Raw genomic sequence first — 27,318 nt, 5'->3', positions numbered from 1 at the left:
CGTAGAAAAGGAAATTTCTGAGACATCACCTAAAGTTTGCAAGGACGTTCCATTTCACACAGAGAGAATGTGGAGTGAACTCTCTGGAGAAAAGGCAAAAGTAATTAGGGAGAAAAAGGTAGATTTTTTTGGCTGACCTTGGTTAGCGCGGGCCACTGTTCAGTTTGTTCATGTCACAAGCCAGCGATAAGTGTTTAAGAGCTACAGTACGTGACGCATATCACTGAAAGCTCCACTCTGCTTTGGCCGATGGCTTATGTGTAAATTTATGACTGCAGAGATTGTGTGTGTGTGTGTGTGTGTGTGTGTGGCAGATGTGTATGAAGTCTGGAGCAAATGGAGTGAGAAGCTGAGCAGCTGGCAGAGGACAAGGAGTAGGCTAGTGAGGAGGATGGAAGATTCACACACACACACACACACACACACACACACACAAACAATGATTAGTCAGGCTAGTGGTACACACACGCAGTGACATGACTCACACCAGTTCACTTACCAGACGCCGTCATCCGTGTGTCATCTCCGAGACAACCTACTACAACATCGCTAACTTAATTTTTCCTGACTTGTCACCCGGGTGTCGCCTGCCATCAGTTCAGTAAATTAGAGTTTCACTCCAGCAAGTGTTTGCAGGGAATTTGTCTCGGATGTAGTCATATCTCTTAATGGAACTGAAGTTGTGGAAGTTGGCATTAGGCTCGTTATAGATTTTATTTATGCTTTTGTAGCCAGAGGGATACACATAGATGTGTCAGAGGTCTGTGCAGATACACTCAGAGACAGGGGGCGACGGGACTTGAACAGGGCTGTTCAGTGACCAAGAGCAGGGGGAAGACATCTATATTTTATCTGCCATTTATATTTGTGTATGGGAGAAGATGGGAGATGTGGTGGGAGAAGCTGAACTCTCTTTCTGTATCTTTCAGTGGACCGCTTTCTTTACAGAGGTATATCAGTGCAGGTTATCCCTTTCAAATTACAGCATCAGCAACACCCACCCACTCTTTCCCCATTTCCCTACATCCATAGTTCTCTCCTCCTCTCCGTTTCCTCCTCCCACTTAGACAACTCTATTGGATTTTCAGTCTATTCCAAATGAATTGAGCTGCGGCGCCCATGTCGAAACGAGCCCGGTCGATTGCCTAAATGTAACTATGCATAGTTATCGGGACTGCAGCGCAAGCCATTTGTGGGAAGCCTAAACATTATAAACAAATAAAGCAGCCGTATTGCCTCCAGGCCCTTGGTAAGGAATGCACTGCAGTGTCTGGTGAATGAGCAGCCAGCGTGAAATCCAATATAGGCCTGTGTGTGATGGAGGAGGGAGAGCACTCCGCTCCAATCTTCATCAATATAACACTATACAAGACTAGTGCGACTGCTGCCACCAAAATACAACCACTATTATTTTGACCACTCCATGCCCCATCTGATACAACAACTACCACTACTACTACTGCTGCTGTTTCTCAGAGAAACTGTTCTGCAAGGGTTCTGTGGTTACTGGAGTCCCCTACGGAGCTGTAATCAATCTCTTCAGCTAATCAAGCAAGGAACTCATGTGGTTCCTAAAAATGTCTTGAGATCTCTGGTGGATCTTAAAAATGTCCTCTGATACTGTTGATTTCAAACATTTCATCCATTCCTACAGAGTTATATTTTATAGCAGCATTTTGGCCTTTGTTTTAGTGGCAGTCTACAGAACATTTTTCATAAACAGGGATTTCTAAAGTGCCAGTGTAGGTGTATAGGACAAAAAAAAGGCAACTTTACCCTGTATTATAATGTCTATTGCAATCTCAATGGCCAGCACGAAATCAGTGATTGCTAGTGTAGTTTCTCTGGCAGCAGGTTGTATTAACAGCTCTAAATTATGATGTTGGACATTGCAGTCAAGCCATACTAAAGAAACTAAAATCAATCACCTCCCAGCATTACTATAGGTGGGATTTCACATGGCACTGAGCAGTTTGTTCTCTCCTATCTCCCCCACCAACTCTGTCCTAGACCATGTGTATCTCCTAACACTGTGTGCTAATGGTTTAGTGTGGTACCGGAGCTGTGAGGGATAAATCACCAGGGGTCTGGGTGCTGCAAGACATGCACACTGAGAGGACTCCTTTCTCCTCCCCGAGTTGCTGAAACCCCCCCAGTTACCATGGAAACCTCTTTATCGCCGGCAGTTATTGTGACATTGACCCAGAGCAAGGGCCAGGGCTAAAGTGTGATGACCTCACACTATGTGTTGCAGGGTTCCTTTCAATGACCTGTATGGAGGATATGTGCTCCATGAGACCGCACAGTGACACATGAACACTTAAACACACACACACACACACACACAGCCTCATTGTGCTTGTGTGCAGTCCTCGAGCACTCTGGTGTGACTTTATCTTTGTGCGTGTGTGAGTGCATGCATGTTGAAGAGGGTTGAAGGGTAACATGCGCCTTCCCTGATGAATGACCTCAGTGTAGCCTGCCCCATCCCATCCGTTCCTGTTTGTGCTGCTCAGATCGCCAGATATTAACCCAGCTACAGTGCCAATCCCAGAATACCTCTCAAATAACCCACAAGCCTGTATCATCACTGCAAACAGAATCCATATTGACAAGTCATTTATTCTTATTTTCAATTTTTAAAGACTTATTTCTCATAATACAAGTGAAACAAATCTGCCAATTGGTATGATAGCTCATTTGTTTCTGTCATGCCAAAGTAGGACATTTCTTGAATTAAGACGTCCATTTAAAGGATCACCCGTCAACACTTGTTGCATGAGGGATTATGTAAAATGTCTAAATATATATCACCCCAGTGGATAAATTGGCGGTGTCCTTATTTGTTGAAATGCATTTTTTTTTTTTTAAACTGAATAATTAATTAAAGGTAATTCTTTTTAATAGTTTTTTTTTTAAGTCTTTATAACTGGTTTTCATATAAATGCATATCCATGTATTTTTCAACGTTATGACTCACTGTACCCCACAGTACAGCAATGAAACGTAAAGCCAATGTGTGTTATATTCTAACCCAGTGTGGTGTACTTTTAATTCAACTCCAACTGCTGCATTAATCCATTTCTCTCTATTGGGTAGCCATTATGGATATGGCTGGTTTATAAACTATTTTTATGAGACAGCTTTGGCTTTTTGTCCAGCTCTACTGCAAAGTGGCCCCTGCAAAAGCCTAGCTGCCATTCTCCTGTATCCCCCCTCTTAACCCTCATTTCTTTTCTTTTGTGTGCCTTCCCAACCACATCCTCTCTAATGAAGCTAAATCTAGCATGCTAAATGGGACCAGTCAACTATGTCATTGGTGTTGGAGCAGTCATAGCTGTCTTCTATTGGCCCAGAGGGCACAAACACCACTCCAAGACGATGAGTCGATGGCATTAGAAGCATTTACAGTACAGCAGGTGCAGACAATGTAAACCCAAGCAGGCAAGCACTTATCTGTAGCACTGAAATATGGGTGACATGCATGCATTCAAAGGACCCACGTGTGGGCAGGAGAGAACAGCTAAAGTAACACAGTCAAAATGTGGACATGTGAAAGTGCAACTGTAGCTGCAGTCGAGATCCGGTACTGTACCAGAGATCAAGAGTAGAGAGACGTGCTCTGCAGAATACCAGCCTGTCAATTGCGCCACTCTCAGCTTCAAAGTTCTCAGCTTCAGGATTTCATATAGAATCTAATGGCTTTGGAGTGTGAGTGCACACAGTAACACAAGTGGAAAAGCGGTGTTATACAGGACCCTACATGACAATCCAAAAAGCACACACACTTATAGGTACACTACACACACACACACATTCGGGCACACGCTGTGTCAAATCTCCTACTGAAGTCCAATATATCCCTCACAAACCCATTAAAGGTGCTTCATACAACAGCCTCTCACAGAATACAGAGAGGGGGAAGTGAGAGCAGCACAGACCGAGAGAGAAACACAGAGAGTAAGAGAGCCATGTATTTGTTGGATGCTCAAAGTTAAAACACATTCTGGCAGGTAAAAGTGAACGTTTTATACAGGGGGTGTATTTGTTATTTCAGATATTAAAACATACAGTGGAAGCACTTTTTTGCTTATTAAGTTGTAATGTACAAATGTGAGTGGCTCTGTGCCTTTTCTAGAGGATTACACTATACAAATGTTCTATCACCACTAAACTCATCTTCTCTAACTGAAAATGAACTGGTGTCACTACTACCTTGCCCAGCATCAACCAGCCCGCATGTTAAAGGATATTGTATACTGAATATGAACATGTGTTAATATGTTGGGAAGCTCAGACACATAAGACACGTGTATGACGTAATTGTGGCTTTAGTGGTAGATATACCAAAATCAATGACTTTTCCCGTGGCACCTCCGGCCATTCAAGTTTTTACTTATTCAGTGAAACACAGCTTGACATCTACTAGTCTCCTGTGGATTGGATCAATCTAGTGCCAGCAATGATTGCTTTTGCTAGATGGTTTTGTTGAAAAGTTACAATTCCAAAAGTGATTTTGGCATTAAACAGTGTACTTTTCTTTATTTGTTGTCATTTTATTAATTTCTGTATTTTTCATTATTTATTATCATTGACTGCTATCTGTGAGCCAAATTTTCCATATGGTACATTAAAGATGATCCTCTGATTCTTCATCTAGCACCATCATCAGGTCAAAATTCAGTTTGTCCAATACTTTGGGTTATGATAAAAGACATTCTTTAACCCTAATCTTTGTGTTCAGTGTTAAGTAGCAAATGTTAGCATGCTAACATGCTAACATGCTAAACTAGGAAAATGCCCTTGAAACACATTACCTTCTAAATATCAACATGACAACATTAGTTAACATCTCTAATATCGCTAACATTAGCATATAGCTCAGAGTACCCCTGTGCCCACCATAGATATGTGCAGCCGCTAAAATTGGGAAAGACAAGCCACGCCTCTTAATGCATATCTATCAAGGCAGGAGGGCTATTCATAATCAAAATCATCATTTCTTTTTCATTTTTCTTTTCTTTTCAATCAATTTTCAAGCAGCTGCTTTGTTACAAATGACCGACATGTATTTATGACACAGGATACTTGGATAAAAATGTGTTTTCATATCAAAATACTCTATCTTGTGTAGATAGTAACAGTATGTGTATTTAAGCCTTAATATAATTTAAACGGGTGAGTCATTAAAAAAATGAATGTAGAAAGAAACCAAAGAGACCAAAACAATTTTTTTTACCAGGCTGTTAACATGTTTATTTCTGTTGTGATTTTCATCTGTGAAATTTTATTCCATTTTGCTTACTTGGCATTTATTTTGCATTAACATCCAAAAACACCACAAAAGTCTGGCTTTTCTATAAATCTTCATGGTCAGAACGGGTCAAATGTCTTTCCCAAGATGGTGGTGGCAGAGACACATCCCATAAGCTGTATGCATTATATGTATATGTGTGTGTATATATATGTATGTATATGTGTATATATATGTATGTATATGTGTATATATATATATATACACATATACACTCAGCAAAAAAGAAACGCCCCCTTTTCAGGACACATGTATTTTAAAGATATTTTTTTAAAATTCAAAATAACTTTAGAGATCTTCATTGGAAAGGGTTTAAACAATGTTTTCCATGCTTGTTCAATGAACCATAAACAATTAATGAACATGCACCTGTTGAACGGTCGAAAAGACAATAACAGCTTGCAGGCGGTGGGCAATTATGGTCACAGTTATAAGAAAATTAGGAAAGTAAAGAGACCTTTCTACTGACTCTGAAAAACACCACAAGAAAGACACCCAGGGTCCCTGCTAATCTGCGTGAACGTGCCTTAGGCATGGTGCAAGGAGGCATGAGGACTGCAGATGTGGCCAGGGCAAGGCATTGCAATGTCCCTACTGTGAGATGCCTAAGACAGCGCTACAGGGAGACAGGAAGCACAGCTGATCATCCTTGCAGTGGCAGACTACATGTAACAACACCTGCATAGGATCGGTACATCCGAATATCACACCTGCGGGACAGGTACAGGATGGCAAAAACAACCGCAAGAACTGGCCAGTCTGGTGCAGTACCTGAGGAGGAGATGTACTGCAGTACTTAATGAACTGGCCAGTCTGGTGCAGTACCTGAGGAGGAGATGTACTGCAGTACTTAATGAACTGGCCAGTCTGGTGCAGTACCTGAGGAGGAGATGCACTGCAGTACTTAATGCAGCTGGTGGCCACACCAGATACTGAGGGCTACTTTTGAGTTTCATACGCCCCCCCCCCTCCCCCCCCTTTGTTCAGGGACACATTATTCCATTTCTGTTAGTCACATGTCTGTGAACATTGTTCAGTTCATGTCTTAGTTGTTAAATCTTTTAATGTACATGCAAATATTTGCATATGGTAAGTTTGCTTAAAATATAAAAGCAGTTGAAAGTGACAGGACATTTCTTTTTTTGCTGAGTGTATATATATATATACGACCCGACCCGCGACCCGATACCGGATAAGCGGACAAAGATGGATGGATATATATATATATATATATATATGTGTATGTGTATGTGTGTGTGTGTATATATGTATATGTGTGTATAGATGTGTGTGCCCATAGCCTCACAGAACTGCTAGCATGGCTGTATAGACTTGTTGATGTCTTGCTGAGCATTTAATGGCTCTTACTTGAATGTTCCTGCCTTCCTGCAAAATGTGTTTTTCACATACAGGTACTAAACATACAGAGACGCAATAAAACCACTACATGCTGGAAACATCCCTTTTCTCTACACGTTGCAATGGTGTTTAAATACCTACGTTTATCCTTTTACTGTACAAACTGTATACAAAAGTGCTTTGTGCCTGCTATTTTTACACTTTGCCAAAACTTCTCACATTAAATCCAATGCAGGCTTTATGGTTAAATGCCATGTTTGATTAAGGTTGGGTTCTGTGGTTTGCACAAAAACTGAAGGCATAAATGGAGGTTTGTTATTCAGTTGGCTAATATGTTTCAGCTTACTTAAAATCCACCCTGCTTTCATACTGCAAATCTAATCATGAACGCTTTTACACTCTATATCTCTGTAGGTTGTTACCCACAATTGAAGGAAAAAAACATCCTCTACTAGCTTTACTGAAGGAGTGATTTACTGCAGCTTGTTTTTAACTACAGTATGTACTGTATCTACCTAGGTTGAAGTAAGACATCCATACATGGCTGGTAATCTGGTTTCCTCCCCGCTCTCCCCTTACTGTATTTGACATTTCAGCCCAAGGAAATGACTCCTCTCTGGCATTTATTCATTGCTCCAGGGTTGCACAGCCTTATAGCTGCTGTCATTTACACTTTTTAATGTGTGTGTTAATGCTACACTTTTCTGTTTAGTTAAACAATAACTGACTTTTTTTTTTTTACCAGTGACAGAATGGCAGTCAAATCTGCTACAGTGTCCCACAGCATTTTGCCTCTGCATCGAGTTCTGGCGTGCACATGCACAGACGCACAGGCGATGCATGTTGTACAGTAAAAGCCAGCCAAAGCCCTCAGTGTGTCACCTCTGTCATAGTGTTAATTAGACAGTGTCACCGTCTGTCCCCAGTGACATTTATTGCACATTTGAATATTTTACCCAGACAGATGGTAAGAATGTCAAGGCGTGACACTGAGTTATTAAGCCCTAGCCCTCTCCCTCGGCGACAGAATGCAGGGCTTGTCAGCACTCAATTGTTTTAATAACTCACTGGCAGAAAAGTTTGCCCTGACTCTCTCTGCTGCAGCTAGTTCCTAGGGCATAGGTGAAAAAGGCCACACACTCTTACACGTGCATGGTAGCACACGCACATACCAGCATAGGCGATTCCACTGAATGAGGATGAGCAGGAATTCCCTCACTGAATAAAAGAACAGGTAGCATGACTCCGTGACCCCTCGACTGACATTAACCATCTGTAGACTGCCGTGCTTTTCTTTCTCGCACATGGCCTTCACCTGCACTAACACTCTTGTCAGATGCACAGCACAGCATGAATGTGCTCCATAACCTTAGAATGTGATACCACACTGTCACACCATGGTCAAATCCTTCTTGCTCTCTCTCACATAACTGTAGAGTGGACTCATTGCAATGCGGACATCCAGCCTTCTCATACTGTACTGGAAACAAAAAGAGGAGGCAAAACTCCTTTCAAATAAAATATTGTCTGGCATGTACACTTTTCCCAAGTAAAAGTGTATCCACATTTAACTGTCACGCTAGTGTCTGGATAGCATTTCACTTTGAGACAGGCTACTTAACATTTGTGTTCCGGTTAAAGTAAAAAAAAAGTTGACATGAGCTATACCTGAAATTTGTTAAGGTTATCAAACTACATGAACTCAACTACAATCATAAAAAAGGTGTAAGCTGTTTCTCCTCAACAGGTTATATAACAACTAACATGAGTGAATCAGGAGGATTTCGAAGGATGTATTTAGCCTGGCATACTTGTAGCAATAAGGGCAGGGAAAACATGCTTACATTAAGTTTTGCTGGCAGGTGTTATTGGCTCCTTATCAGCTGATGATCAAACAATGACAGATTGTGGAACAGATGCTGTGACTATGATCCCTGTTAAAGAAGATGTATACTATTGTGCACTATGGTCGCAAGTATATGTAAGGTGACCATATCAAACTGTCTATTGGCCTATACTGTAAGTAGATGCTAAAGAGCCACAACTAGCCCAAGTGCTGGCAAAGATGATTCAACATGTTTCCTACAATGATAACATACCCACACTGGAACTGTTTGGCACTATTTCTACTTGTTCCACATTATTGTATCTGATAAAAAAAAAAAAATAAGTACAAGGCTTTCCCATGAAGTGACAACCCAGTAACCTGGAAAGTGTGTGAAAGGAGCCAGAAAATGAATTGAGCCCACTTGTCAACATTATTACATGCTACATTTACTTAACGGACTCACTGTTACTTATAAAGATTGCAGTGTAAAATTAGCATGAAGAACTGAGTGAACGTAATCTCAGCACTGGATTTTTGTTTTGTTTGCATTATTCATTTTCCATACAGAGGAGAAACAAAGTGAAATTGTAACTTGAATTGTGTGGAAGAACACAGAGAGAATGAAAAGAAGTTTCTAGTCTGCCCCTCACAGCTGTGCCATCGGTCTTAAATGAGTTCAGGGTGTTATGGAGAGATTTAACTGAGCTGTAAATTTGGAGCATATTCTCATGGTGCAGAGTGGATGTGAAGGCCCTTTAATGCAGATAAATACTGGACAAATATTGATTTGTTTGCGCTTTATTTTGTGTTTATACTGTGACAGGCCTATGGCCCCCAAAGTGGACTCCTGGCATCCACTGTGTAAAAAACTCTACTCTGTGGTGTTTGCAGCCGTATGAATCTATAATATAAGCCAGGTTTGTTTGGTTATTCCTGTTATATCCTCCCCGCTGTCGACGCCTCTCATTCCCACAGCTCATTCTCATCTTGTCCGTCATTTCTCCCATGAGTTTTTGTCTATATGTAATTACCCAGTTTGTTTGCACCTTGGCTCTAACTGCCTGTCTTGTCACAGCCAGCTTGTGTTCACAGAAAGCATGTTTGTGATTGCAAGGGTTTGCATGCACCAATCAGTCTTAAGCAAATAAGGGTGTCACAGGCAAGAGCATGCAACAGTGCTAGTGTGTTTCCCTGCACATGTATGCATCACCCCGAGCCCACTCTGGCAGACACGGAGAGACAGAGAGAGGGACCTTGTCGTTGCTAATCCCTTTGTTTTGAGTCAGATTAGAGCTTTGCGAGGCGTTTGCGAGGCCTGCAGAATGTGGATTTAAGGATTAGTCTAATAAACAGAGGCTCTGTGGCACTCTGCAGCCCAGTGTGGAGATTACACAGGCACCGAGAGCAAGGAAGAGAGAGGGGTGGATTGTTTCCTCCTCCCATCCCTTCATTTTCATCCTGACAAATGACAAGATGAGAGGAGAAGAAACCTAGAGGAAAAAACGGTGTGGGTGAGGTCTCTTCACAGTTCCTGATCAGTGTGGCAACTTTCAACAATGCCGTTCCCTGCAGGGACTACAACTCTGAGTCACACATGCAGACCTTGGGATATATAACTTTTATCCCATACTTTTGTATGACCTCGAAAATGCATAATAATTACTGCATTCAGCCTGGCTGATCACAGGGGACGTCCTCTCGTTCTCTTTCATACTTGGCAAAGAATGCACAGAAGTTTTCACTATTAACTCAGACGGCGAAATCCAAAAATCCCATCTCCTATACATTGCTGCTCAACATTTTTCTAATGCATACAATAATATTATCGACTCCTAAATGTGTTTTTTGTTTCTGTTCTATTTCAGTTCAGTATGAAAATCAACTTCCAGGAAACCCTGATAGAACTAGGTTCAATTACAGATAATATATCTTGTTTTATTTTTGTAAGTGACCTTATTGTTGTGTGGCGCTGCAGATGAAAGGCGGCCTGATTTGTAAAGTCTACCACTGACTTATTGTGTGCGCACTTGCTAATGCGGGGCTCCAAAATCTGAGATATGAGCGCCTGCTGCTGCATCATTGCATTCAGAAGTTGTCTTGTTGCAACGTGCTATTAGGGGAAACAAAATTACTTTAGTGCCTCCATATCATGTCAATGACACACACAAAAAACACGCCAACTTATAATTATGCAAATACAAATAGTGACACAGCTAGTGAATACCACGACCAGTGACACTTAATAAGCAAGTGGTAGTTGTTTTTTCGATTTGGCTAAAAGAGGTGTTTGAGGTAATGAGGCGAGGTGTGTGGGAGAGAGAGTGATGAAATGTTTCCTGTCCTGCATGCCCCTCAGCTGTTGGCTCACAGATAATCTTGGATCCAGAAAGGACCACAGTTTCCAGTTGAACTGGAGCCATGTAAGCCGCCCCAGCTATCCTTTTGCCTTGAGTGTGTATATGTATATTTGTGTGTGTGTGTGTGTGTGTGTGCGTGCGTGCGTGTGCCTTTGCGTGCACTTTCAATGCCACCCGAGATCGAAGACATGATTAATGACTCCTCTGCACGGCAAGGAGCCTCTCAGTCAGAGCCCAGTCCAAAGCTCATACAAGGCAGGCTTGTGTGTTTGTGTTAGAGAGAGAATGATAGAGGTCATGGTGCGTGGATACACACAGGAATATTTATATATGCTAATACATGATGTGAGTACGACACACATACACACTTAAGTCTCAGTACAGGAAGTAATCAGGATGCCTTCCCCGGACAGTGAAGTTCCAATGAGCAGCACATTTTTTTACACATGTATACAGCTTAAATGTGTTATCCATACAAAGAAATTAGGAGTATATTGTACATAATGAGATATTTGTTCAAAAAGCTATTAATTACCATACTGTGTTAAAAGGAATTACATTGATTCAGTATGCACCCTCAGAAAAAATTTCACTGGTGAGAAGAATTAATTAATCACAAGGATAATGAGGATTTACACTTAAAGATATGACGTCAAGTATAAGCTGCTCTTAAGGGAAATTCAAACATGTAATTGGATGCTTTGATGAACTGTATACGTGGGCCTTGAGTAGGACGCTCTTCCAGAAATCAAGATGCACGCAGGTTTTTTGGCGACGTGTAATTGAGCACAAGTCTCATAACGACGATTTGTTTTTCCTCTTTATTCTCACGCAACCTTGCTGTACTCCGCTCTCTCCCCGTCTACTCTTTTGTTTCTCTCAGTCACTCAGAGTCTTCCTCTCTTTGTCTTCGAGAACAAACTGTGTAAACAACTTAATTTGAGCAGCAGCACAAAAAAGCAGCAGAAAATTGAGAGCAAAATGCTTTATAGCCACAATTTTGTCTTTTGTGATAACATTGCCTTGCCGTGTTTTTAATAGGCCGTCTTTTGCTATTCAAATTCTTTTCAAATAAAAAAGAAAAAGAGAGAGAGAATGAAGAACTCCATCTCTTGTTGACAAAGAGTGTTGGAAGAGTGGATGAAGTTTCTGATGGAAAGGCTCCATGCTGTGTTTTATCAGGCTTTTAGCCACCAGTCTTGCTGGCTGATTGTTGCTTTTGGTTTGGTTACAATTGAATTAAATGAGCCAGATAATGACTGCTTTACAAGCTCTTCTAATCCAACCATAAGATAAGATCAGATAGAAATTACTGTATCTATATCAATGTGCAAAAACATATGCAGATGTGTATCTATTTGTCTATAAAGAGACATACATATTGTACATACAGGTATGGATTTACACAGGGAGTGCTATAAAGTATAAAATAAGATGAAACAATAAATCAGTTAGTCGAATGACAGAAATACTGTATATTTGACAAATATTTTTTAATAGATTTATTTTTTTCTAGCAAAAAATGACAGTTCCAGCATCTCAATTGACAGGATTTGCTGCATTTCTTTGTTTTATGTGATACTAATAATAATAAACTGTAAAAGCTCTGTTGTAGAGTTTTGTCTAGAGTATATATTATATTAATACATGTCAATAAATGTCAGGATAGTTTGTAGCTTAGACAGAGTAAACATGCCCTTGTTGAGCCTCCTCCTAGTTAGCTGCAGTAGGAGTCATCTGGACAGGAAGCCTCCCACAGTGTGATGGCCCTAAACAGCATCTATAGTAGCACTCAAACACTGCCTCCGTGCTTATTTGTTTGATAAATGAGATGGCTGGATGGAATCTTTGCAGCTAATTGTCTTTGGGTATCTAGCCAATGTGCATGTAACCATTACAAATGCAGTGAAATAATATGCACAGCAGACCTGGGTCGATTGCGATCAGCGTGTTCCCAGAGCTGGCTGTCTCTGCAGTGCTTTGTTCAGGCACATTTAAGGCATGATGCAACAAAACACATAATACCTGAGGCAAATTTCAAACCATGAATGCACTAATGCACCTACTGCTGAAACATTGGTGACCCACCACTTTTACAGAGTGGCCTGTTGGTTTGACAATATGTGTTTTATTTTTTAATGAGGACCGACTGAATTAGCCACATCAAGAAGAATTTGAAGAGCATTTTCAAGAAAAAAGTAGTTCACAAGTTTCAGTATGCAACTTATTGGGACAGAATGTGTCAGATATATTTTGTTTTTGACATGTTAAGAAAACTAGATGCTTATTTTCCTTGTGTAAGAAACACTCTTGAAGCATGTGATTACATGGCTAAAAATGTTTCTGAAAATAGCTGCATCTGATTTTGCATTTTAAAAAACTGGGTCAACACAGTTCATATTGCTGACTCTTTTCTTTGATATTTGGACTCTTTCAGAGGTTGATCGGGTTGAATGGGAATCCATCTTGTCCAATGCTCGCTAATCCATTGATGTCATTAGCTTCCAATTAACTGGGTGTGATTTCTAGTTACATTGTGTCATTTTGCACATTTTTCTTCCCAAGCTCTTATTTGTAGAGAAAAGGCCATTATCTGTACCAAACTTCACCTCTGTAATTTTGAAAATGAATTCTCCACCCTCCCTGTCAGCTTCCAATTACATTTCTCATTCTGCCTGGATTTCATGGTCACTTCACGGTCACGCACGTCTCTTTTCTCCTTCATCTAACTACCCTTTGTCGACTGTCAGGGAAACACAGCTACTTGCAGGCTCATGTGGGTGGGTTGGCAAAGTATTGTCTGGGTGTTTGTATATGAATATGCATAGCATACCATGAAATTGTGGTAAGTAACCAGTCAGAACTACAATAAGTTATTATACTTCTGATAAATGAGATAATCCGCCTCAGTGTGATAATCAGGAGGGGTGGACCGCTGTCACCGGAGTAATTAACAAAAAAAAAGTTAGCTGTGTGTGTGTGTGTGTATGTGTGTGTGTGTGTGTGTGTGTGTTCGAAAATGTGTGCTTCTGCGACCTTGAGGAAAACACCTGCGTGGTTGGAATATGATTGATATGCGTTCCAGATTTCGTGATTGACCCCCTCGGCTTTCTCCACTTTATCCATCTATTTCTCATTCTGTGTCCTTTCTACTCAACTAATATTACACCTACAAACTACTACGCAAGTCCTTTTACTGTGATTGCCACACACACTGTGCATCACTATACAGGGGGGGGTATTACATTGGTACTAAGGGTGGGCGATATGGCCCTAAATTAATATCACAACATTTCAGGGTATTTATATAATGATAATGATATTCTTGACAGTATTTTAATTTTTTTGTTATTTATTACTAATTTCAAGAACAAACAATTGCAACTAAATGGGTGTTATAGTGTGTATGTATTAACGTTAACTGAAAACTATAATAATTATCTCTCAGTTCTTTAGTTTGTATTGAATAGTAACTCAGAGTGAGATTCAGATTCTTTATAAAAAATAAATATTACAACGAAGTGCACATCTAAACAGTTGCCAAATTACCATGAGTTTATGAAACGTAAGTGAACCATTTGTTGTTTGTTTGCATAATTCAAGGTTGCAGGCAAAATGTTGGCAACTCTGAGACATCAGGGAAGCACATAGACATATAGAAGCACGAGTTTTGTCGTTTGGGACTTCTCCGGCAGTGGCCGACTACTGGTAAGCTAATGGAGCTGGGTGTTGCTGAATGCTAACGTTACTGGTCGGTAAGCTACACTGTACCTTCTGGTGTGTAACGTTAACATCAGTGGTATGACGTATCACGATAGGATAAAAAAAAACAAAAAAAACATATATATATATATATAAAAAATGTATTTATACATATAGCAGACCCCTAATTGACACATTTAACGTTATTCCTGTACCTGTAACTGTAATCATAGTCTTGCATTGCCAGACCTTCCTCCAAAGCACTGCGAGGAAGGTCTGGCTAGTCCACACAGGAATCTGGGAAAACGTGCTCTCTGGCATTTCTTTAAACCAATCACAATCGTCATGGGCGGTTCTAAGCACTGAGCGGAGCCACGGTGCCTCTGCTAAAGTCTCAGGAAGGAACTAGTTTTGGTGGAACATGTGGACGTTCAAAAGTAGTTTTAGTCGTGCAACAGAAACCTCAGATTGGACAGATAGTCTAGCTAGCTGTCTGGATTTACCCTGCAGAGATCTGAGGAGCAGTTAACCATAGTCCTCACAAATCCACCAGAGTTTAAAATTATAACACAAAGAAAGAGGAAGGTAATGGGACATCCATAAATGGACATCCAAAAAGAGTGACATCCAGTGGAATTTCCGGCAGAACTAAAGCAATCCCGCAAGTGGAACGTCGTGGATATAGACTGCTGTAATTGTAACCAGTATACAACTTCATCTAACTTTTTGAAAAGAAAGTGATTAAGTGTACACTTAAAAAGTGTATACCAAAATTATGAACTATTTCTTTAACATAATCATAATCTGAACCTTTATCTCTCATATGCATATCAGAAGTACAGTGCACACACTCAGCTGCGCAATCTCACAAAGCCCCATGACTTTCATAATGCCAGCCACAATGTTCCCAAATTTGCCGAGCCAGTAGCCCTCTCTCTCTATTTCCTTACCCTCCATTCAAGGTACAAACACATTAAGGTTGAACTCCTAATAGCCTGTGTGATGGATGCCGGAGCATAATGAGCTCTTTATGAGACTTAATACCTACTGTTAATCAATGGACATAGCAGGCCACTTTTCAATACTACCTTCTAAGCATTTTAAAATGAGCCCTCATTGAATAGATTGACTGACATTTTGTTTCCTTCTCTCTCTTTTTCTCCCTTCTCTTTCTTCCACAGTCCCAGTATGCAATCACATATTCTGAAATGATGTCTATTCTTTAGAAATACATACTGTCCAGACTGAGAGATATGTTTTTACTGAAAATGCAACGCTACGCTGTAATGCAGTGGGTGGACCAGACTTTCCTCAGCCTGAAGCAATAGCAACATGGATGACCTATTTATTACCATAAATATCCCATACAGGCAGCTGCTGGAAGCATTCCTGTCAATTACTGCTGGTTGTTGTATTGTTGTACTTTGATCTTTAACTGCTAATGTAATGCATTGCTCAAGGCCGCTGCGCTAGAATCATGCTGTATTAGCATCATAATCATGTATAATCTGCGTCAACATGTATAAGATTTGAATAAATTAAAAGGGGGCTGGTTCTGATGCCATAGCAATGGACTGATCAGGCGTAATAGCAGAGCAGGTGATGTGTTGATGCACATGTTCAGCGGTGTTACAAGCTGAGTCAGGGCCAGGTAACACTGTGCAGATACCAGTATGTTTGTTGTTGTGACTGTGTGTGTGTGTGTGTGTGTGTGTGTGTGTGTGTGTGTGTGTGTGTGTGTGTGTGTGTGTGTATGTATATCTGCATCTGGTTGTGTTTGATTATCCCTTACAGCCTCTAAGGAAGCGGGATTCATTCTCACTCTGATAATGAGGGAGAGACTAGCAATGCCCTCAAGTCATTTCTCCTCTTCTTCCATTCTTCCTGTTGCATCCGGCTGCTTTTCTTTTTTCTTGCACTTTACCGTTTCCAGCCTAGATAATCTGCGTCTCTTTTCCCATAATTCTGTCTATCTTTCCTCTTGACTTTCCTCACACTTTCTTGACATCGTCGTTCCCCCTTTGTGTGTCTGTATTTATGTGTAGCTGTCATCAGTTTAAGACAACTGGACCGTGTTAGAGTCACTCCCTGTTTTTTTGTCATGGATTTAAATGCTGGCTGACCATTATTCATCGGCCCGGTCGATGGTTGACTATCTCTGTGGACCCCGGCAATGGCAGCTCTGTTTCTCCCCACATAGCACAAATAGCCTTACTTATCCCGCATCAATACTCCGATGTGTTGTATATTTGCCTGGTTGCTCAAATGTCCATTCAACGCACTCCCTCTTACCTAACTTTCCCTGTAGATTCTCCGGGGGAATCAAAGCAGGAATGAGTCACAGCAGTGCACCCATTCAATTTAAACCAACCTTTTTCACTTTCTTTTCCACTCTCTCCATCTCTCCCTCTCTATCTATCTGTTTTCCAGGTGACTGAAGTGGAGATTTACATTACGGAGCCCCGCTAGGAGGCCATTTCATCCCCCACCTACCACTTTCTCCTCCTCCTCTTCCTCTACTTCCATCTTTTTCCCTGCAACCCCATCCCCACCTCCACCCACCCCACCCAACCTCAGCATGGATCTGAAGGATCGTAGGCACCGCTCCCTTACCAGGGGTCGCTGCTCCAAAGACTCCCAGTACAACAACTCCTCCCTGGATGCAGATGAGTGTCGTGTGCCTACCCAGAAGTCCTACAGCTCCAGCGAGACGCTCAAGGCCTTCGACCATGAGCAGAGGCTGCACTATGGCGGCTGCGTGACTGACCTGGTTCACCACGAGGCTGATGAGTACTCCAGGCAAGGTGAGTTTGTGGAAAAAAGCATTCCCTTTAAATGCTTTATTACACCTTAGCTTGGGGCTTGATCCATACTGTGCTGGACTGGAGACATTACACGCAAAATCAAGTCAATTTAATGATTTTAAAGGAATAGTTCAACATTTTGGGAAATATATGCTTAGCTTTCTTTCTTGCCAAGAGTGAGATTAGAATATTGATACCTCTCTGTTGTCTGTACGCTAACTATGTAGTTAGAGCAATCAGCTGGTAAGCTTAGCTTAGCTTAGAAAAAAAGACAGCTATGCTTGTTTTGTCCAAAGGGGACACCTCTAAAGCTCACTAATGAACATGATATATCTTCAACATGTTGTGGTTGTACAGGATGTTCTATGCGGAACCACAACATGTTGTTTTTACACTTTTTGTGTGGATTACACAAACACAGTGTAATGTGTTAATTAAAGGTACATTGTGTAGGAATTTCTCTCATCTAGCGGTGAAATTGTATTTTGCATTCAAATGAATAGTGCTCTCTAGCGCCTCACTTTTTCAAATGCTTGTTGCAACTACAGTAGCCGTTATGTACCAAGAAGCTATTTATCAAGTTTTCTTTTGGGTGATGAGGTTCGTTATTTCAAACAAACTGCAAACTGCATTGAATCGTTAGTGTGAGCATGTATAAGTAATTTAGACCGTAACATTGACTTACCTGTGGAGAAGAAAGCCGGTAACTTCCCTTTGAAAGTCTTTCTCCTTCATTAGCTCTTTCCACCTGGGAAAGGCTACCCCGATGTTTACCCCCGTGTTTTGAATTCACCGGTCACGTTGCCTTTTTAATTCCCTTTTTTGGCGACGAGGATCCGTTCTCCTGTGTCTCGGCATAAGTATGATCCTCCATTATGAACTAAAGTGCAGTGACCAGCGCCTCTCACTGATCTCCTTCTCCGTTTCAGCTGGTTTCAGTCACGTGACGCTGGCTCTGAATGAAAACGCGTTGCTAGTGCTCCATGTCCCTCTCAGCCATTATAGTTTTTCAAAATGGAGGAACGACATGGAAGCCTCCTTGGACTTACCCGTCCAATGTAAATACAGAGAAGAAATTCTTCGCTTATGAGGATAAATCAGATCATTGGCAGAGGTCATTTTACACCAATGAGGACATATTTATGAATGAAGACATTGATTTTAGCTAATAAAATACTTAAAACACTACACAGTGTACCTTTAAAGAGCAATATAGGTGCTCATAGGCACATTTCTTTTTTTTTACTTTGGACTGAGCAAGTTGTTTTCCCCTGATTTCCATCTCTGTGCTAAGCTAAGCTAACAGGTTGCTATTGTTGGCGTCATGTTAACCTCACAGACATGTACTAGTAGGAACTCAAGGATGGAGCAATTTCCTTCACCAATTTACCAATTATCTCTGTTCTCAGTGCAGCTCCAGTAGTTATTTTCCTGTCCAGCACGTATGGTTGAGCCAAGCATAGCTCATCACTTTTAGAACCCTTCCAGTCCTGTCATGTGATTTTCAAACATCTGTTATCACACATTAAACAGTCACATTGCTGCACTTTGTAAAGGTTTTGCAGCTGTATACTACTTTTAGCCACTGTGTGTTTCTTGCTAGGCCTCATGGCAAGCTGTTAATGTAATCAGATGGTGTAAAAGCTGCACTTTGCAGCAGAGGACCAAAGCAGACCTTTAGCACCGGAAAGCCTGTCATAATGAACTTCTGTATCCCCTGGTGAGCAAGTTAGCCGATAGGCCGATAGGTCATCTCAAAAGGGGTGGGCCTGCTCTCATAGGCATGTCTTTAAACTGTGTGTGTGTGTGTGTGCATGTGTGTATATTGCATAAGGACATGAAACAGGCAGTATTGATCCCTGGCTAGTGAAAGGAGTCAGACTCAATGGGATTGATCTGTGCTAAGCTCTGTTTTCTCTGCATGGCCACAGACACGAGAGGCAGAGAGCTCAGGGCAATACAACACATGAATGCAGATAAGAGAATAACAGTAAAATCACCTTCACAGAGAAATGGCTGCATGTTAGAGAGTCCTTGATGGTATTTTCTAACTAGAACATCATTATAGCTTGAAAAGGTAGACCTACTGTCAAGGTTTCATGTGTGACTGTGAGTGGTTTCAAAAAAGTAAGAGAAATTGATCAATCTGACAGTAGCTTAAAGAAGAGAACTGTTGAATTGCGCACATGTTTTTAAAGAATACAACCGAAGAGCATTTTTTGCTGTGCGGAGTCAAAGGTGACCATAGAAAATGGATGATTGATTGGCGGGATGCTCGAAAGATTGGAAGTCAGTGGTGTGTGCTGTCCGGACACACTCCACTGCTGCACTGAGCTGACCTCACACCAGGTGATAGCTGGTCGATACCAAAGCCCTCTCAGCCTATCAGCTCTTTCGAAATCCCAGAGCCACAGATGCATCGTGGGAAGTGTGGCCACAGGAGACCAACAGTGTTGCAGCACCATATGGACTGTGACACCACAGGAGGAGAAAGAAAAGGAGTTAGAGTGAGAAAGACGGAGAGAGAGAAGCAGCAGATGAATCGAGTTGTCTCCCTCTTTCAGCCAGACATTTTTGTAACTAGTACTTGAGAGAGTGAGGGATTGAAATAATGTGTTCCTCCTTTGAACAGCTTGTAATTTACAGGCAAGATGGTAAGAGTAGACAGAAACTTTCTTTTTGTCAACAGTAATTACAAAAAATTGGACATAGGGGAGACTTTATTTAATGTCCTTGTTGTTTTATTGAAAACCTAACAAATAGAAGGGGAGATTTGACGTCTGAACTGACATGTGATATTAGTAATGCATGCGCTTATGAGGTCACACTATAAAATATGATTAACTTTGATTAAATTATTATTAATTATTATGTTTTTTTTGGTTGGGTGAGCCATCATGGCGTTGCTGCTTCTTGTCGAGTAGTTTTGAGGTCATCCGTAGCTATTCTCAGCATGTAATTTTGCTTTAGTGGTTATGTGTTGCACAAACAATTTACAGGTCTGTGGTGTGTTAATGCATATTGACTTGCCCTCACGGCTATCATTAGACTCCTGTGTGAGACATAAAAGGAGTGAGTGGGACTGGAGCACCCAGTGAGCATGTGCGTCACACATGCACGTACATACACTCACACAAACTGTTGCTGAGTTCCATATAGACCAATTTGGAGTGGATGCACGGTTACATCACTGGAGTTGTGCACGCATTGTGGTTGGCAGAAAAACAGCAGAAACAATGATGGATTTACTGTTTTTCAGGGACAGCTGGCTAGTTAGCTAGCTAGCTTGCTAATTCCACCATTCTTTAATCCTACACTGGTTACAGAAAATGAGCCAAACAGCTGAGTGATGGTCAGCGGCAGTGCTGGCTCCAGAGACGGATATTCAGCTAGCTACCTAGCCAGCCCTAGGTTATCCATCCCCGAAATGGAGCTGCCCTCTGCTCTCCTCCCAGCGACGTAGTCTGCCAGCCGGAAGACTGCGAGTAGGGTTGGGCGATATGTTAAAATGTACCAACCACTGACAGCCAGCAATCGGCAGCAGGGACTGTCGATGTATTGGCCCAGGTGTGAGTGGCAGTGGCTGCGGCAACTACCCCTGCCCCCCTACTTAGTGAGCTGGGAGATGTGTTCCAGCAGCGAGTTTGCTACGTTCCTCAAGCTCTCTTAGCTTTTTTTAGTCTAAGAAATAAACAAGATAAACTCCCAAACTGTCAAGAAAGGAAATATTCTTACACCTATTTCCTTATTAAACAGAAATATACAACCTGCACCTTCTGAATTCAAGTTTCTCTCCTTTACCTAACTTCATTTAATTACCTTAAGTCGTCCAAAACCTCCACACTTCATTCAAACTCAAACTAAGCTTAGTTTTTCCACTGTTCCAACAATCACCAGCTCTGGTTTGATCAAAATAAATCCTTAATTCATAAAGTAAGATGTATCTAGTAGTAGTATGTAACTGGCTCTACATGCTGTCTCCCCTCTGCCCGCGGAGCAGCTGATCATTTTTCCGAGGCGAACCAATTACTTTAGTAAAATAAAATGACAAAATCAGTCAACAAATCGCCCAACCCTACTACTTATTGTCTCAATTTCGGTCCAAAAAAACATAAATACTTTAAATGAGCACAACTTTTGAGGCTTCAGTGGCCGTGGTTTCATCTAAAGTGGGTTGGAAAACCACGACTTTCACTTTCTTTCAACAGTTAGGCTCCGCCCACAAAACGCATCATTGCTGTTTAAAAACATCAGAAAGGTCTGTTAAGTAGCTAATTGACTCACCTGCAGAACAGTTCATACTCCAGTGACATTTATCTTGATGATCTTCACTGTTTTTGTTGCTAAGACTTCATTCCTGCACATGCAAACATTTCTTAGGCACAAATGCGGGCACAATGTACCTTTTTTTCAAATTGTTTTTGGGGCTGTTTTTGTAATTCTGAAAGATAATTTACATTTAGTTATGCAGTGCAAATTAGGAGATGCTTGGCAGATGTTTGGATCTTTGAATGAGATTATTGCACAACACTCTAAGAACACAAACACCTTTCTTCAATAATCAAAACCGTCTTTTCTATTGTACAAACAGGTTTATGATAGGTATATTTCCAGTTTTGCTATCATGTAAAACTCTTAAAGAAATTCTTGCTTTTCTTACTATATTTCTAGATGTGCACAATAGTTCTGCTACAGCTTACTGTAGGCAAAGATATCATTGCCTTTGAAAATAACTTTCTCACTGCATATCGTTATGCATGAAAACTTCACTGGAACTTCAGTGATTCCTGAAGCGTAAATTCAACTTAAATAAGGAACATCATCTCCCCTTGGAACCATGTTTGGAGTGTGTTTGGAGACTTTCTCGGATGCTGTATATTTGTGTTTTGCCTCCCAGGCAAGAAATATTTTTTGTGGACTTTCCTCCCAGTCCATTAGGAAACTGTTAATGATAATGTATTCCTCCTACATCCAACATATTCGTCCTGCTCCAACAATTTAGAATTTGTTCCAAATTCCGCACAAAGAGGCAGGTTGGGGTGGTGGATGGGTCAAACAAATGGAGAACTCTCACCTGTCCCGTTGTTTTTGTTTTGTATTACTTAATGAAACAAGGCTCTGCCTCAAGTGTGAAACTGGAAGTGTACCATAACAGAGTTGATCTAAACTTATCTAAGTAGTGCATAAAACGTGTTTCATGCTTCTTGTGTCCAGCGCAGTCCGGGCGGTCTGGACGGCGATTTGATGTAAACGCGGCCGCGCACCTGCAAGATTTTGTAACAACGCAAACACCCTATTGCAGTGATTGGCTACGGAAGAGAAGAAGTCAGTTCTTTGAGCCGCTCTGACCGATGCTCTGACTGTTTTGACCACAATCGGTGTGAATGACCACACGGTTTGTGAAGACCATGGGCACCGTCTGCAGCGCCTTGGCCGTGCTGAATGCAAGTAGCATGAAACCCGTTTAAACCTAATCAAACTGCGACCGTTTCTCAACTTTAAGGACATGTTTAAAACCATGACGTTACGTTCTCTGGTTTAGATATGAGGACGGAAAACTGTGGGTCATATTTCCTGCCACCACTAGGGGCACTAATTCATGAAAACACTCCTATGGGTTGTATTAGAGGGTATGAATAAACAACCTATTTCGTCATATGGTTTGGAGGACTTGTTGTTAATACAATGTCAGGCTGAATGAATTAAGTGAAACTTAATAGCAATTATCATATATATATATATATATATATATATATATATTAGGGTTGTCAGCGTATATATATATTAGGGTTGTCAGCGTTAACGCGTTAATCGTCAGCGTTAACGCGTTAATCGCGATGCGATTAAGGGCCGACGCGATGTGATACATTTTTTTTAATCGCATTAATCGCATGCCGGCATTTATTAATTTATTTTACACTTCACTCAGCTTTGCGTCGTACCTAACAGGCTACTATTTTGACCCTTTGCAGCACCGTTATTGATCATCAAGCTGCCACTTCCTCCTAACACATCCTGCTGCTGCAGGCTGCAGGCATGATGGAGAAACACAGCAGCAATAACTGAATGGAGCATTTTATTTTCCCGGACGGCTCGTAAACAAGTCCAAAGCCATATGCACGTTGTGTAAAGCCGAATTAAAATATCACGAAGCACGTCAAGCTTGAGCTACAACCTACGGAGCTAAGCACCCGCTAGAATGCTACTTGCCGACCTGTGGATGAAACCAAATCCCCAAAAATTACTACAGATCTTGTGAAACGGGTGGTAACTAACTGCAGACCTGTCAGCATCGTAGAAGACTCGGGTCTTAAAGACGTACTACGGTTGGCATGTTCTGACCCGTCTCATGGGGACAGCAGCCCCACACAGCCTGTAGGACACGGAGAAAGCAGCCACACTGGAACTGCTGCAAGGTGCTGCAAACGCTGTCTCATTAACCGCTGATCACTGGACGTCAGTGAGGAATCAACATTATTTAGTTACTAAACACTAGATTGACTCTAGTAAGGACAGGGATCTTTAGGTTTTAGTTAGGTACTTGAAGGAATTGTGCAATAATGACAGATTCACACATTCTTCTTTTGTTTACAGTAAATAAATAATTACAAATCTTAAAATCAAGTTCATAAAGTAACTTTCTTTGCATTCATTTGATTCCCAATCAAAATCCACTGGTAAGAATGTCTTTCAATTGTTAATATGTACTTACAAACTGTTCTGAAATGCAAAATAATAGAATTTTAATCATGTGATAAAATATGCGATTAATCGTGATTAACTATAGAAATTCAGCGATTAATCGCGTTTAAAAAAAATTAATCGTTTGACATATATTAGGGCTGTCAAAATAACGCGTTAATTTCGGTTAATTAATCTGAGAAAAAATAATGTGTTAAAAAAAAATAACGCAGATTAATCCATTCCATATTGACTTTTGACCCGGAGCCGTTCTAGCACCATTGGACTGTAAAATGAAGGAGGGAGACGAGAATGTTCTGCCTGGATCATTAACTGGAACATTTACTTATACAAATCGTCTGCTCTTCTCTCTGATGCTCTGAAACACAAACACCGCTGCACATGACGCTAGTTAACACTATACTCGACAGCAGCTAACGTTAGCCTACCGCTAGCTAGTTAACACTATACTCGACAGCAGCTAATGTTAGCCTACCGCTAGCTAGTTAACACTATACTCGACAGCAGCTAACGTTAGCCTACTGCTAGCTAGTAGCTGGATTAAACACGGTTAAAATGCTGACAGCTAATGCTAAACGGTGTAAAGTTTGACTGTGTTTCACTGTAGAGGATTCAACACCGGGCAGAGTAACGGCAAAGCCCGGCTGAGGAGGCGCAAGGAGATGGCTACAGCAACAGTCGAGAAATTGCGTTGCTAAACTTTAAAATGTTTTTCTCACCTTCAAAGTGGAATTTATTTGAAGCAAACAGCTTGTGACTCTCATTGACCATTTTCTGAACGTCTATATTTTACATTTGCTGTAAAACCAACAACTGGGACTAGCTAACGGGAGTCTAGCTAGTTAACTCCGACAACGAAGACGAACAAGCTAACAGGAGTCACACTAGCTAGCTAGCTCAGACAACTCACCACAACAAAGACGAATAAACTAACTGACAACAACAAAGACGAACACTACAAAGACCTCAACGATGGGGGATAAAAGAACAAGAGACCAAGGTAAAAAAACAAACATGTTCACATTCTCCTCAAACAAAAACTTAACAGAGGACGTCATGGAAGTTGGGAGATATGCACTCATATACTAACACTGACCCAGAAGTAACTCCACTCCCAGACTCCGCACCAAGTACACCTGCTACAAAAAAAGGGAAAACGGAGCCCACTCTCTCTGAGATGCAAGATAATATTGTTAGGCTTGTGGCCGAAATAATTAAAGAAAATGCCGACTGTCTCGCAATACTGATTAAGAAGAATACTTGAAGAAATCTTCAGAATTTCTTTTCCAAAAAGTACGTGACGTGAAAAAAGACATTACAACGGTTAAACAAGTCAGTGATGACCATCAAAAGAGAATAACAGTAATGGAAGATAAGATGAATGAGATGGAACGTTACTACCGCAGATGGAATCTGCGCCTATACGACCTACTAGAGCAAGAGGGGTAGGATGTGAAGCAGCGTGTCGTGGACATCTGTAGCACAATCATACCAAACGCCGGAGAAGATCTACGCTTCCACATTGACGTGAGCCACAGAATTGGAAGGAGAGACAGTGGTAAAACTAGGCCAGTGATAACAAGATTTACATCCCGGTCGACGAAAGAAATGTTGTGGAAATGTGCAAAGGAGTCGGAGTTCCTCAAGATAAAGAAGCTGAAATTTGGAGAAGATTTGACCACAAAAGACAAGGAAGCTCGCAACAAACTTTGGCCACGGATTGAAGAGGCACGCAAGCAGGGGAAAAAAGCTTTCTTTGTCGGAGCCAGAGCCTTCGTTGATGGTAAAGAAATCAGAGTGTAATAGTTGATGGAAAATAAACTCCACACAACTGGGTTGGAAACAAATATAAAAAGTTACATTTATGTTTTGTTGAAAGCTTAGTTCTAAAGCTTAGATCTAATCTAAAATTAAAACTAAAAGAAATAGTGTTCTGAAGTAATTGAAATATTGAGATTCCACTTTTAAGGCACTTTCATCCCAAAAAATATTTTTCTCAATGTTAGAAAAGCACAGTCTCAGAGGTCAGATGTATATAATCGTATGCCTGTTTGTTGCAATTTATTAATATTCAAAAGGTGAAGAAAAGCATTTTGCACATGGTTCATTTAACACTAGTTTTTTCTAGATACTTTTTTGTTTTATTGTTCAACCTGTCTCTGTCACTTTGTTCATTTAATGTAAGGGGTATACGAGAACAGGTAAAGAGGAAGGCTATTTTTTTATTTTGTAAGAGTTTCAAGGCAGATTTTTCTTTTCTTCAAGAAACGCATGCCTTAGTTTCAGATTTCAATTTTTGGAAAAGTCAATGGAGAGATAACATATGGATGGCTTATGGTAATAATAACGCCGCTGGTGTAGCTATTCTGAAAGGATCCTTTCAGGGAAAAGTACTTAAAACAGTTGGTCATGATTCTGGAAGGTGGATTATTTTAATTTCTGAATTTATGGATGATATTTTCATTCTGGGTAACATATATGGATATAATAACAGCCTAAGAAACACAATTTTATTTGAGGAATTTGAAAATGAAATCTGTACTTTACTGAATACCTTCATAAATGCTAAATTACTGTTAGGAGGGGATTAGAATAGTATTAGCAATCCCACAAAAGATTGTTACCCTCAAAGATCTTTAAAAGGCACATATGGAGAATTGAATAACCTATGCTTACATTTATTAATGTAATTAATTAATTAATTAATTGCTGTGACATCTGGAGAGTAAATAATCCAGATCAAATCCAGTTCACTTGGAATAACAAAGATTCATCAATTAGATCCAGCATTGACTTTTGGCTTATATCAAATGAACTCATAGATAAAGTAAAAGAAGTTAAAATACAACCTTCAATCTTCACTGAACATTGCATACAAAGAACCAGTTAATTAGATGTAATCCAAATTTTTGGAAATTGAACAATACACTTTTATGTGATAAAATCTTTAAAGAAAAAGCAAAGGAAATTATTAATGAAAATTGGAGGAAAGCTCAAGAAGAAAAAATGTATGGTCAACACTGGGAATATGCACAACTTCAGATTCGGAATATGGCAATTAAAAGGGGTAAAGAATTAGCAAAAGAGAAAAGATTTGAACAAGACAGAATACTTAACAATATCATTTCTATTTATGAAAAAGACAATATGTCTCAAACAGATATCAATAAGTTAACTGAATTACAATCTGAGTTGGAAAATGTGTATCAATATTTAGCACGGGGGGCTTTTATCAGGTCTAGACAGCGATGG

The 27,318-nt window shown here is 40.6% G+C and overlaps 1 protein-coding gene across 2 annotated transcripts in view; it reads left to right on the top strand.

The window, feature by feature from the left end:
• The first annotated feature begins 17,138 nt into the window (after window positions 1-17,138).
• The window catches only part of tenm2a (teneurin transmembrane protein 2a), a 179,992-nt gene continuing 169,812 nt past the window's right edge, over window positions 17,139-27,318 (top strand). For both annotated transcript variants that reach the window (XM_078261258.1, XM_078261257.1), the window contains exon 1: window positions 17,139-17,364. In XM_078261258.1, the coding sequence (XP_078117384.1) occupies window positions 17,139-17,364 (226 nt within the window). The remainder of the gene's footprint in view (window positions 17,365-27,318) is intronic.

Source organism: Sander vitreus, chromosome 10, assembly GCF_031162955.1.
Source record: "Sander vitreus isolate 19-12246 chromosome 10, sanVit1, whole genome shotgun sequence".
NCBI lineage: Eukaryota > Metazoa > Chordata > Actinopteri > Perciformes > Percidae > Sander > Sander vitreus.
The sequence above is the reverse complement of the archived record's forward strand: the minus strand, read 5'-3'. Positions and strand labels throughout refer to the sequence as shown.